At 40.4% G+C, this 13,659-nt stretch overlaps 1 protein-coding gene across 1 annotated transcript; it reads left to right on the plus strand.

Moving 5' to 3' along the window:
- Window positions 1-1,234: 1,234 nt before the first annotated feature.
- On the plus strand, window positions 1,235-12,663 carry LOC116227208 (protein-glutamine gamma-glutamyltransferase 6-like). Its single transcript, XM_031590377.2, has 12 exons — window positions 1,235-1,931; window positions 2,799-3,038; window positions 3,516-3,634; window positions 4,692-4,820; window positions 5,406-5,583; window positions 5,892-6,027; window positions 7,032-7,135; window positions 8,092-8,334; window positions 8,675-9,019; window positions 9,849-10,006; window positions 10,825-10,958; window positions 11,661-12,663. Exons 1-12 carry the CDS (start codon window positions 1,706-1,708, stop codon window positions 11,812-11,814), a joined length of 2,166 nt encoding a protein of 721 aa, XP_031446237.2. The 5' UTR covers window positions 1,235-1,705; the 3' UTR covers window positions 11,815-12,663.
- The last annotated feature ends 996 nt before the right edge of the window (window positions 12,664-13,659 follow it).

Below are 13,659 nucleotides of genomic sequence, written 5' to 3' on the forward strand. Positions count from 1 at the left end.
TTCTATTTAACTTGTAGAGTTCAGGAAAAATAGTGGTAGGATATATACAGCTGAAGTGTTGCAAAACAAACTTCTTTTAAAGCTCTGATCTCAGGAAACATGTTCCAATTCACTCTTAAATTAGAGGACTTGATGGTAGGATTATTGTTTGCTGCAGGTTCATTTCAATTAAACATATTTAAGCCAGGAAAATAAAGTCATGGTGCAAGTAGAAGCTTTATAGCTATTTCACATCATGTAACATAAACATTACTGCATATACCTATTACTGTACACTGTTGTGCAAACACAGCAGAAAACTCAAGTCCCTCCCCTCCTCTATTCTTGTAGTAGAACCCTATCAGTTCCTACAGAACACAGAATGGTTTGAGTTGAAAGATATCTTAAAGACCATCTAGCTTCAACACCCTGCCATGGGTGGGGACATCTCCAGACATCTCCCACCACAGCAGGTTGCTCTAAGCTCCACCTGACCTGGCCTTGAATGCTTCCAGGGTGGGGATCTCCACAAGCTACCCAGGCACGCTATTCCACATCTACATCCTCACAGTAAAAATTTTCTTCCTTATAACCAATCTAAATCTCTTTTAAAACCATCCCTCTTGTCCTATCATTACACAGTCTGGTAAAGACTCTTCCTCCATCTTTCTCGTAGGCCATTTTTAAGATTTGGAAGGCCGCCATAAGATTCTCCCAGAGTCTTCTAGGCTAAATAATCCCAACTCCCTCAGTCTGTCTTCAAGGGAGAAGTGCTCCAGCTCTCTGACCATTTCAATGGCCCTCCTCTGGATCCATTCCAATAGGTCTGTGTCTCTCTTATTCTGGGCTCCCCAAAGCTGAATGCAGTGCTCCGGGAGAGGTCTCACAAGAGTGGAGCAGAAGGGGAGAATCGCTTCCCTAGACCCACAGGTCATGCTACTTTTGATACAGCCTAGGAAACGACTGGCTTTCCAGGCTGCAAAATTTGAATTTCATTTCAAGTGATACAAGATGGTGCTAAACCAAGTCCTGTATCTCAGTTCAGTGAAAGAGAGAAGAGCATCTTTCAACAACCATTAGTTTGCAAAGGCCTAACATGCCCTTGTCTCAACAAGAAATTTTCAAGTCAAAATCCTCTGGAGTGTTGTACTGCAGAAAGGCATCTTTCCAACACATGTGTTCATAGAAGGATCTATTTATTTATAATTATTATTATTAATTAAAGAACAAGAAAGGTTTGAAAGCTTCTGTAATCTGTGTTTTAGTATCTCATTATAAATGCAGAGAGCAACCTATCTGATGCAACAGAACAACCCATTGCACTGTCTCAGACAGCTTATTATCTGTCCTCTAGCCATTGCCTATTTCTGACAGAGTATGAAATAACACAAGGTATGACACACAAGCAAAAAGTTTCTACCTTAACTGAGATGCACATTCTCTTGTCTTGTATGTTCTGAGTTTGACAATAAAGATATTAGCCTTCTATTCATCACCTGTCATACTGTTGCAGGTTGAACTTGCATATGAGTTCTAATATTTCTTTACATACCTCTGTGAAGCACAATGGAAGCTAAGATCCCTGTAGGAAGAGCTGTTCGTTTAGCTAGTTTATTGTTGCAACTTTATTTTTTCATAGCTTGATGGTGGATTTTTCTGTTTTCCTGGAACATTTAACTTCAGCTATACATAAATTGAATGAAGCAACATTAGACAAGCTGACCGGATGTATAAGTTTAAAGGAATGTTTTCCATTAACTTACTTTACATTTTTCTAGGCCAGAAAATAACGAACATTGACTGGCACTCTAAGCTAAATAAAGCTGCACACCACACATCTGATTACAACAGCACGCAAGTGATCTTGAGGAGAGGACAGGCTTTCACTATTACCCTAAACTTCCAAACAACAGTGCAACCTGAGGACAACTTCACATTTATTGCAAGCACAGGTAATTTCCTCGTGGCGCTAACCTCCCATCTTGGCTGCTCCAGCTCCAAACACTACTGCCTCATAGCTTTCAGTGTGATAGTTAACCTTTGCTCCATATCACTCAATTATTTTAGGCTTAGGAGTGCCCATTCTAAACCTCAATGGGCATCCTAAGCCAATAGACAATTAAGGTAATAATAAATGGAAAGGCACAGGCTATTCTCATACCAAAAAAAAAACAACAAAAAAACCCAAAACCAAAAACCCAACCCCAAAACAAAACACAACAGACCAAGCCTGTATTTCTGCTTTTAAAGACCTACCTGAAACACTGCATGTTGTCTTCATCTTGTGAATCCTGAACTTTCTGCAGCTCCACATCTTACAGACCACCATTATGTATTTGTTCATCTTTTTTAGCACTCCACCTGTTTAACTCTGCTTGATTAACTTCAGGTGTTCTTTATTCCTGGAAAGTTCACACTACCTATTTACTAAGGCTCTCATCCCTATCCTCCAAAGGGCCTTCTCTGAAAAAAAATTTCCAGGCAGCTGCTAACTCTCTAATGAAATGAATATTACAACCTGTGCCCCATCTTGCCTATGCAAGACCATACCTATGCAAGACCTTTCAACCATTGGATTTTCAGTTCAAAGGCTTGCCTCTTCAATTCTCTAGAATGACTGTGGGAGTACTCACCTTGACTAGGTCATGCATTTAACACAGAGGCCCCATAGGGTGATTTTATGCATTGGACTACAACTAACTTACACTGGTCTGATGAACCATAATCCTTCAATGCAGCAAATGAAATAATCGTTGATCCTGGCTTGTCACCCACAATTCCAATTACTCGGAATTGCTGTCTCCTGTTCCCTCTGGCAGGACTATCTTCAGCAGAATCACAGCAGACCAAGGTCATATTTCACCTTTCTGAGGATGCTGCCAATGGCTGGAGTGCAACCCAAGAGCACTGTGAGCCTGGCTGCATGAGTCTCGTGATAACCAGCCCTGCCAATGCCATCATTGGACGATACAAACTCAAACTCCAGATTGCTTCTGGCAACAAGACCTCTTCAGCACTCCTAGGCCAGTTTGTGTTACTCTTCAATCCCTGGTGTCCAAGTACGTTTTATTGTATTATGTTCTTCAGGAAATCTGGGTGCCACAGTAAAGCATGTACCTGACAGCAACAGCATGACACAGTACGATATTTTGATCTACATAAAGGATGTTGGTTTTGCTCTTTCTTCAGTGCTTCAGTGCATCAAAGATCCAGCTTTCTGCTTCTTGAGAGTAAGAAATTAGAGGAAGGAAATATTTCAAATACTTATTCTACTTTTTTTTTTGTCCTCTGATAGTGTGTTCTGTTGTAAGTGACACAATATCTACCAATAAGACACACAACAAGATCAGGGAGGCAGTGAAAAGTCAGGAGCATACTCAGTTCCCATAAGATTAACTTCATGCTAATTTTATTCACTCTGTGAATGATTGCAGGGGTACAGCCTCACCTGTTCCTCAGAAGTCCCCTTAAAGTTTTTTTTTCAACTGTAGCAAACCAACAATCCTTTCAGCTGGCATTTCTCATTTTGCTTCTAGATGACGATGTCTATATGGCTAATGAAAAGGAGCGACAGGAGTATGTTCTGAATGACAGCGGAATCATATTTCAGGGAAAGGAAAAATATATTCAGCAAGAAGCCTGGAATTATGGACAGGTAAGCAAGGAAAAAAGGAAAATAAGAGTGAGTGCATGGATGAGGGTCTTATGGACAGAGAGTCCTTAGTATAAGAGTATCATAGCATAGGAGTTCAGTATTCCTTATTCATTTTTTTCTTGCCAAACTATCAGTTTTCTACACATCACAACAACATCAGGATCTTTTCCCCTCTGGCATGTACTAGTAAAAGAAATAAGAAACAAAACACAATTTGAGGTGTTATTGTTTCATTAGTCTTTTGTTGTTGTTCTTGTTGTTAACAAAGTGGAGAAATTCTACTTTTTTTTTTCTTGTCCCCCGTAGAGGGCAACGGAAACTACACCAGCTGTAACTTCCTTTTATTGAAAGATTGGTACACCTAAATATTTAAAAAATTGACCTAGTAATGGGGCAGAATATCCCAAAGATACTCAGCTGAAACAACTCAAGTTGGAATTTTAAAATACCAGTTTGGCCTTCTAAACACATCTGCTATTAATTTGATCATACCTCCAGCTCATCTGTGGTTACAGAATTGTCCTGCAATTTGTGAGGTCAGTCAAAACCACCTATGGCCATTTCATGGATAACAACTGCACCAACAGTTTCTCTCTTTCTCTGTCTTTCTCCCTCCCTTTTTCTCCTTCTCCCTTTCTTTCTTTTCCAGTTCATATAATTTGATACATGGTGCAGGCAGCCCATCAGAGCAAGGTTTTTGTAATATGAAGGGGAGAGTACCTGCTGGGACACGGCAGGATGTGGGAGGAGGTGAAGCCTGCTGAGCCAGTCCTGGAATGGTCTTGTCTGGACCACTAGGCCATGCCTGGGAAATTTTTCATGAATGTTGTGGTACCAAAACGTGCTTCTAAACATGCTGGTTGCTAATTATTACTAGTAGAATTAAAAACTAGTGTAGTGTTTTTTCTTTCTTACTGTATCTATTTTCTTTCATAGTACAGAAAAATCTCAGATAACCATCATCCTATCATCCTAGGAGAAGGAAAATATAGAGAGAGTTTATTCTTGCTTTTATTTATAAAATTAAATGCAATAATGATGCTTCTTTTGATTTCAGTTTGAAGAAGACATCCTTGATATATCTCTGTCTATACTGGATCGAAGCCTGAACCACCGCCAAGATCCATCCACTGATGTATCCAACAGGAACGATCCCATCTATGTGTGCAGGGTTATTAGTGCTATGGTAAAGTGATCAGCTAGTTACAGCTGTACAGTGTACCTCCTAACAAAAACCTCAGTGTTTCTACTGTGAACCTTCTCAATGTCATATAGAATGTGTTTGGTTTTTACTGGAAAAAAAAAAAAATAGCTAGAGAAGAAGAATAAGAGAGATCTCAACTCAGTGAAAAGTCCCCCAAAAGTTTAATTTTCCTTCGTCCCAAAAGTTTGCTCATAATTGAAGGAATGAAGAATGTTTCTAAGACGTTCTGACACCAAATTACAGCAGTCTTCCTAGCAGATTTTAAGGCCATTAGCTATTTTCTCTAAATTAGAAAGTCTATTCTGAAATCATTTGCTCTGTTTCTCAAACACCAAAAGATGCATGAAATATTTGTGAAAACTAGTATTGATATGATTGCATTTAGTGTATTTATACTGTATTCTTCACTTTAGGGGAGTTTGTTCAGTGAGGATGGTATGCATTTCTTTCAACAAACAGTTGCATCTCCTCAACAATTCCCCATCTTCTAGATAGAATATGGTCTATTTCTGCCTCTCCCTTCTTCTGTCCGTATTGCAATTCTCTCATGAGAAGCACTGTTTTCAGGTTAACAGCAATGATGAAAAGGGAGTAGTGGAAGGGAAGTGGAGTGGAAACTATCGCTCAGGAACCAACCCCTTGCACTGGAGTGGAAGCGTGACCATCCTTCAAAAGTGGTACAGAGGGAGATACAAACCCATCCGGTACGGCCAGTGCTGGGTCTTTGCAGGAGTTATGTGCACAGGTATACGTGAAGGGGAGAAGAATACTATCAGAAAGGAATCTTACTAGAATTTAAGTAGCTTTAACCTTGTGATGCTACTTAAGATATATGAAGAATGAAAGATTAAAATGAGTAAATCTAACTCTTCTTAAAAAGAACAAGGCAGTTAAAAATGCTGTGTGAATGGAACTGTCTTCTAAGCAACTGTGCACAATGACTATGTGACATCCCTGCACCGTATCAGAGGAATGTTCCTCCATCAGAATAATGGAGAAATACTTTCCAAAAGTCTGTAAAATAGGTTTAAAGCACTTTTATCTGTATTGCAGTTCTGAGATCGCTGGGAATACCTACCCGTGTTATTACAAACTTTAACTCTGCCCATGATAGTAATATCAACCTGAGTATTGACAAATACATCGATGTTTCTGGAAAGACCCTGCACCTGACCGAAGACAGTGTGTGGTAAATACAATTTTTATCTTAATATTTCTTCCACTATGTTCTCCTCTAGTAACAGGATCTAGAATCACTCTCCTGAAAACTCACCCCAACCTCATGCTTCCAAAGATATAAAATTCCATAGCAAAGAATCAACAGCACACCGTGTTCAGAAATGCAGGATGTAGTCAGTTTCAACATTCTGAAGAATCAGCAGAGGAGATATTTGGCACACTTGCTGTTCAACACACAGTTGGAGGATACAACCTCTAATTTTGTTTCTACTATATGACAGCTTTTTTCCAAAAGAAAGTTAAAGGAAGAGTGATTAACTGCTTGATTAAAATGAACTAATTTGTTCCTCAATTCCTAGAACTCCCAGAAGCCCACAGGTTTTAGACGCAGCTCCTGTTGACTGTCTCAGTCTTCCTACCATTGTACAACCCTTGCACTGTATTAGAGGTTACTAAAGCAAAGCCAATATATTTAATGCAATGCCACCCCATCACTTAGGAAGGACACGTTATTTCTTTCACCTCAGAGGAGCTATTTGTTAAATATGATGCTTCTAACAAACAAGTGAACAGAAACTAACACACTGCATGTATACATTGCACTGCATGTACCAGTGTTTCAGACCACAAACACCCTCTGCTATTTAGACTAAGTGGGACAAGGGTGACACAAAGTAGAATTAAATACCACAAGACAGCAATGTACACCAGAGACCTTGTTCTGGAACATGTCAGTTCCAACTGATATGTTGTTTTGGAATATCCAGATCTGAATACTTGACTCTGCAATAAATATATATTTTTTAACATTACTTTGTGTGTAACACCCCAATATTTCGGAGAGGTCTGAATACAAAAAAGACAGAGGGGGAAAAAGGTATTGAAGAAAGGAGGAAGCAGCTATGCAGAGGAGCATGGTTTGTTCTTGCTCTGCACCACAAATTTATCCTATCTTTCAACATAAAATTGATTGTATTAATCAAAGATTTCCTAATTTCCCTCCTTCCTTCCCAGGAATTTCCATGTCTGGAATGAGAGTTGGTTTACTAGAAGAGATCTTGGATCTTTTTATGATGGATGGCAGGTTTTAGATGCAACACCCCAGGAAAAAAGCAAAGGTAACACTGTTGTAAATAAAAAAAAACCCTGTAGATACTGTTCCTTCTAACCACTGCTACTGAAATTGTAGGATGATTCTCTCTACTCTCTTAGAAAAGATGTAGCATACCCTCATCTCCAGCAGGCTACCCTTCTGTCAGCCTCTGGAGTGTCTACCTGCATGCAGATTCTTACTTTTTCTGCTCATTAACCTACACAAAAACAAATGCATCTTAAGTTCACTTATCTTACCCTTGCCTGCCTCAGCTCCAAACACACATTCACAAAATGATGCAGAACAACTAAGGTTAGAAGGGACTTCTGGAGACTGCTTACTCTGCTAAGTGCAGGCTCAATCAGAGCAGTTTTCTCAGGACCACGTCCGGCTGGGTTTTGAATATTCCATAGGTTGGAGACTTCGCAACCTCTCCGTGTGTACCATTCCAGTGCTTGACCACCCTCACAGTAAAAGAGGTTATTCCTTATGCTTAAATGGGATTTTCAGTTTGTACTCATTGCCTCTTGTCCTTTCACTGCTCATCATGAGGAGAGTCTGATTCTGTCACCTTTATACCTGCCCATTAGATATTTATATATCAAAGCTCCTGGTTCATCAATGCTGCACATATAGAGATGACTCACATCTGAGCAGCCTGACTGTGCCGAGAGCTGCCAGCCTCTTCTCTCTTTTCATTTGACAGGTCAGCATACAGCCTCGCAGGCTTTGGAGGATCAAAACAATTCTCACAGCACAGAAAGCATTACATACATCTTTTCAGCTTTACAGCCTCCTTGTTTGTGCCTTCTGATAGAAAATGCATGTTGAATTTCTGAAGACCCAGTAAGAATGGAATTCATCAAAACATGTCTTTGGAGATGTGACTACCTTTCCCTTTTGCTGTCAGCAGGAGGATTTGTGGCCTGCACCTGATCTTTTGCAATTGGTAATCACTTAACATCTCTCTCCCTCACACAGGCATCTATCGATGTGGCCCAGCTTCCACCAGAGCCATTAAGGAAGGACATGTGAACCTGGATTATGACAGCTCATTTGTGTTCGCAGCAGTGAATGCTGACTGTGTCACTTGGATTCAGCACAGCAACAAAAGGAAGGAGAGAATTTACTCCAATACCAGGAAGATTGGAAAATTTATTAGCACCAAAGCAGTGGGCACCAACACCCGAGTGGATGTCACTGATAATTACAAATATCCAGAAGGTAAATTCTTTCTATTTTAAGAGGAGATGGCATTTACCCCAGCTTACGCAGAAGAATTGAGCTCTTCTAGGAGTTATTTTTCCACTGCTAAGAGTTTCTAACAGGTGCCCATGAACAACCAGCTAAAGCTAACAGCCAAATTTTACTTTCCAGCCATCGTAACCATGTATATTCATTTAGGAGTTTTTTTAGTCAAAATTAGCTTTTGGTTAGGCCTCAATTTCTCCTCTCATGTATCTTTCCCAGCCTTCCCAAACTTTAATTACTGAGAGCAATTCTGGTTTAATTGCCCTATATCCATCGTATCTGAGATCTTTGACCAATTTATTTTTTAAAGCAGGATCCTCCAAAGAAAGGCAGGTGTACAAAAAAGCACTGAAGCTGCTGGGTGTGAGAAACACTGGAAGAAGAAAAAAAGTTACAAAACCCAGGACACGATTTCCAGTAGCACGGAGACAAAATATGGCAGCAACCACACGAAAACCCACTGTCTCAGGGAAGCTGAAGCTGGATGCATCTCCTGTAATAGGCCAGGATATCCTCCTCACCTTGGCACTGCAGAATTTGACTGCAGATTTCAAGACCATAAAGGTTAAACTGAAGGCTTCAGCTGTTCTCTACACAAGAAAACCGAAGGCAGAGATCTTGCAGTGGTCTAGGTCTGTTCAACTTGGATCTGAAGAAGGTAATTTTAATCTTATTACAGCTCAGGACAAGATGTAGCTTTAGTCCGTGTCCAAATCATATAGACATCATGAATGTCTCAGAAAGTGCCCTGCCTATAAATGGTCTGAGCTTAGAACTATTCAGGTGAACAGAAACTTACATATTTGCCCTCTTTTAAATGTTTGCTTTTGGACTCTGCCAGGAAAGATCCTTTTGTAGTAACAGGACAGTAACCGCAGTTTGCAGTAAGAAAGAACTACACTACTTGCAGATGAAGGCCTTTTGCCTTGCTGTTAGAGGAGGAGTGCTGAATAACAAAGCATAGGACAAGTGAACACAACTACCCCCTCAAACTAATCCACAATATTACAACTCCTTCCGCCACACCAAGAGTGGATGAGAATTATTTCTCAATGTGCTGAGAACTGCACTGCCTTCCTCATTGGTAAGTAAGACAGAATGTGCATCCTCTGACAGTAAGAAAGAGGCTAAACAGCTGCATCAGCACAGGCATTTAAATCAGGCCATCTTTTCACTTTTGCCTCCTCTGCAAGAACAGAATGCAAAATTCCCAGCTTCAGATTCATGAGAAAGCACCAGAAGGGGCTGCTACATAAATCCATCCTCAGATCTGCCCAGCTAGCAAACTATACCCAATCACTTGGTGTTTAATGCAAATATAAGTAGAAGTCATCTCTGAGCATCATTTCCATCTATGGGCGGTCAACATCCAAAAGTGAACAGACCCAAGGTGACAGTATCATTGTTCCCTAAAATATAGGTATCCTGAGCATTATAGTACTTAGAAAATAAAAGAATGGAAATATCTGCTTCTGATTGCATTCCAGTGAAAGAGATCTCATTCAAGATCACCTACTCCCAGTACAAAAATGCTCTGCTGGATGACAGGAAGATCCTAGTGACTGCTGTGTGTGAAGCCAGACAGGGAGCATCACTTCTACTGGAGAAAGATATTGTACTTCAGGATCCTCTTCTCACCATTGAGGTAAAAGCCAGTCCCTCCTGTGTCTCTGTGCCTATTGCACTGTAAGCAACCTGCAAGGAGCAAAAGAATTTCTGTGTTTCCTAGCCTCCAGACTAGATCTGCACACCCACAAAGGAAAACAAAGGTCTGTAAGATGCCTCCTGTGCAATATTGCATAGCATCAGCTTAATAGGGCAGACACCTTAGTGACTGAATTTCTAAAAGGTTTTGTGTTTCTGTTGATTGAAATTCCTGCATAAGCATACATCCAGTGACAGGAAAATACAATTAGGGTGCTGGACTTCTTCTCCATCATTATCTACAAAGACAAGCAGATGTGCCAATTCCATATTATCTCAGTCAGAATACGGTAATGAATACATTTATTTGCTATTTCACATTCTGATTCTTTTGCCTGAGATGCCACAATTCACCTGTGTCTCACACTAAATCCCAAACCATTCATTTAGCCTAACTAAAGCTAATTTCATTTAAGCTGTCTACAGCAGTTGGCCATATATGCCAAGATAATACTTGTATTTTTTTCTGTTCTCACTTTTAAGTATCATACAGATATAGCATATAACACTGTATTCCAGCCCAGTTAAAACACTGGGAATTATTGATTCCACAGTAGTTCACCACTCCTCAGACACAGCGGATGGCCAACTCAAGCCTGCACTCTTATGCCCCAAAATATGTACATAGATTAATTCCTTACTCCTTCCTATTGAGGGCATCCTGAGAAGATTAGTGGTTTGCAATGGAATTTAAACAGCAAACTGTGAAAAAGAAGCGAGGTCAATACTGAAGCTGAGCAGAATGTTTTTTCTCTGTAGGTCCTTGGTCCAGCAGTGGTGCACAAGGCCACTAACGTGCTGGTCACATTTACCAACCCGCTGTCTGAAGTGGTGACAGACTGTGTGCTGAGAGCAGAAGGCAGCGGCCTGCTCAAAGAGCAACTTAAAATCAAGTATGTAAATGGTGTTTGGTGAATAACTCATTCACTTTGGTGGGAAATCCAGAACACAAAAGAACTTTTTTTGAAAGATTCCGTCAACCCCATGACTTTTGTTTGCACTAAGATTGGACAGAACATCACGTTAGCACTCCCCATATCTAGCTGGAATATTTTGCCCCTCTATTGGCAAACTTTGAATTACAGAATGCTCAGGGAACAGAGAGAGCATGCTTTTAATGACAGCACGTAATTTGGAGTGCTGTAGTTAGTGACTGGGTTATGTAAATAGTTAAAAAATTCAGACCTTTCTTCTTTCTGTGGTTCACAAAAGGAAAAACAAAAAATCCTTGAAGGATAAGAGGAAAAGCATTACTCTCCCATTGCCTCTATGGTTGTTAGTTTAAAAACATGTTTGAAAAATCTCCAAAGTATTTAGACTGGGAGAGTTAATACCAGGAAACTCTAAGGGGGGGGAAAAAACAGAGGAAGATGGATAATTACATGCATCACTGGGGCTTCATTTATACTGAACACAAAGTTCTGTGCAGTGTTGAGGTAGCTGTGGACATGGTAGTTTACGTCCACACGTGGAATACACAAACACACCAGTTACATACCCCAACTCTTCCTTTTTATATTGTCTGACATTCAGGAAAGAACATATGGAAATAATTTCTCTGCTGCTTGAACTTACCAACATATCCTGTCTCTTAGTGTGGCAAGAATGGCCCCCATGGAGACCTCAACAGCTGAGTTTGAGATCATTCCCTACAGGAGCGGCATCAGGCAGCTTCAGGTGGACTTGGCTTGCATCCGATTTTCAAACATCAAGGGATTTGTGATGCTTGATGTGGCTCCTGCCCAGTGATACAACCTTTACACCAGTTCAGTTTTGTCTTGGTTCACGAGACTGGCACAGTGCTCAAACATTATAAGGACTAGAAATGTAGAAATGCAGATTACTCGGCCAAAGCAAGTGACAAAATATGAACTGAAATCAACAAAAAGGTACTATACACTGTACTGTTCTTAGTTTTGCATAGTAGCTCAGGAGAAAGTTTCACAGCAAAAACTTATGCCTATACAGCTTTGTTGATAGAAATGACATACTTTCTGTCTGTACCTTCCTAATTTAAGTGCTGCCAAAAGCTTTCAGGATTTACATGAATATAACTCTGGCCTGACTGCTGTTTCATTGCTTTTTAAATACAAATGACAGCAAGACAAAGGTGCCAGTCTGGAAGATTTGCTGCAGGAAATACTGACTAAGCTATTCTACTGGCCCAGAGGGAATGACCCTAAACTGTATCATCTTCATAAGAAATGGCAGCAGTTTCCTTGGAGTATTTACTATTTTAGGCTTTGCTAAGCCTAAACATAAGCAATTTCCTGAAAATAAAAATTAATGTGTGTAGAGATCCACTTTAGATGCTCTCTGGTTTTGTAACATTGCCTGCTTCTAGTCTGAATCTAATTTAGGCTGTAATAGTCATCAGAATCTATAAGCAGCACAGGCAAACAGTCAGTGCATTGGTCCTAATTATTTTGGAATGATGCACTTTGATTACATTGGACCTGGGGGGGGGGGAAGAGGGAGAGTCACATGGGTAAAGATTGGGTGTTTTTTGTTTACTCCAGTTCAGCAACTTCTCCCTGCTCTACCCTGAAGAATTGGCTGAACTTGTCAGTGAGACCACTTGAGAAAAAGGAGCCCACTACAAGTATTGCTGTTTCGTGATAGCTTGACTTTCAGGGCTGTTAAGCACCCAGACCTGCTGCTACGTGCCTCCCTCAGCCCTTCATCTGCATCTTACAAAACCACTGCATCCACCCTCCCAACTTACAACAGAGCAACTGCCACCTGTTGCTTTACACCAAGCAGACAGGAGAAAAGCAAAACTGATTTTTCAGTTTGCAAAGGCAGATACTGTGCAGCACTTCCAGAAACGCTCAGGAAGCAGGCTGGTAGAAAAGGCTCAGGACTGTATCAGAAGGATTACGATGATTCACATTTAGCAGTCGTGTATCCTCTTTCCACAAAGCTGCCAAAAGTAGGTCACCATCCTCTATCAGAAAGGTACTGTGACACCCATATCTCAATCCCAACAAGGGATCAATATATTCCTTGCAACAAAGAAACTAAAATTAACAAAGATAGAAATTTTCCTAAGATACTGTTTGTCCATTTCCTCCTACCAACACCTAGCATAAGAGATGCCTAGGAACCAAGCCTCAGCTTCCCCAGAAATAATGTTTCAGAGACTCAAACTGATTCTGTGACAGATTAAACTGAGGTCTCATTCAAACTTCTTTGATTTGAAGCCAACGCAATCTTCAAAACACGTAAATTTCTGTTTTATTACATCCTTTACACTACTCTGCCACCCACATATATACTTACTAGGGTCCCCAAAGCTAGTCAGAACCAGTCAGTCCAGCAAGACTGGAATGAAGACTGAAAAGGGCACACACATATGGATGCAGGAATTTGGATTTCTCCAGGCAAAGCAGAGGGGGAATGAGTAGCTTTGCACCTATCAATTAAGTCTTACAGAATCTTGGAAAGTCAGGGTATAAAATCCACCATTCACCTCAGAAAGGGCCTTGAGGTGGTGATTATATTCACAACGTCTCATTCAGTCCTGCAAGAACGCAGACTGACACTGCAGAATGACATTACACTCAACTGCAGAACAGCTAAGCCATTTAAATT

The sequence above is a fragment of the Phasianus colchicus genome, chromosome 17 (assembly GCF_987193195.1).
Source record: "Phasianus colchicus chromosome 17, bPhaCol1.hap1.1, whole genome shotgun sequence".
Lineage (NCBI taxonomy): Eukaryota > Metazoa > Chordata > Aves > Galliformes > Phasianidae > Phasianus > Phasianus colchicus.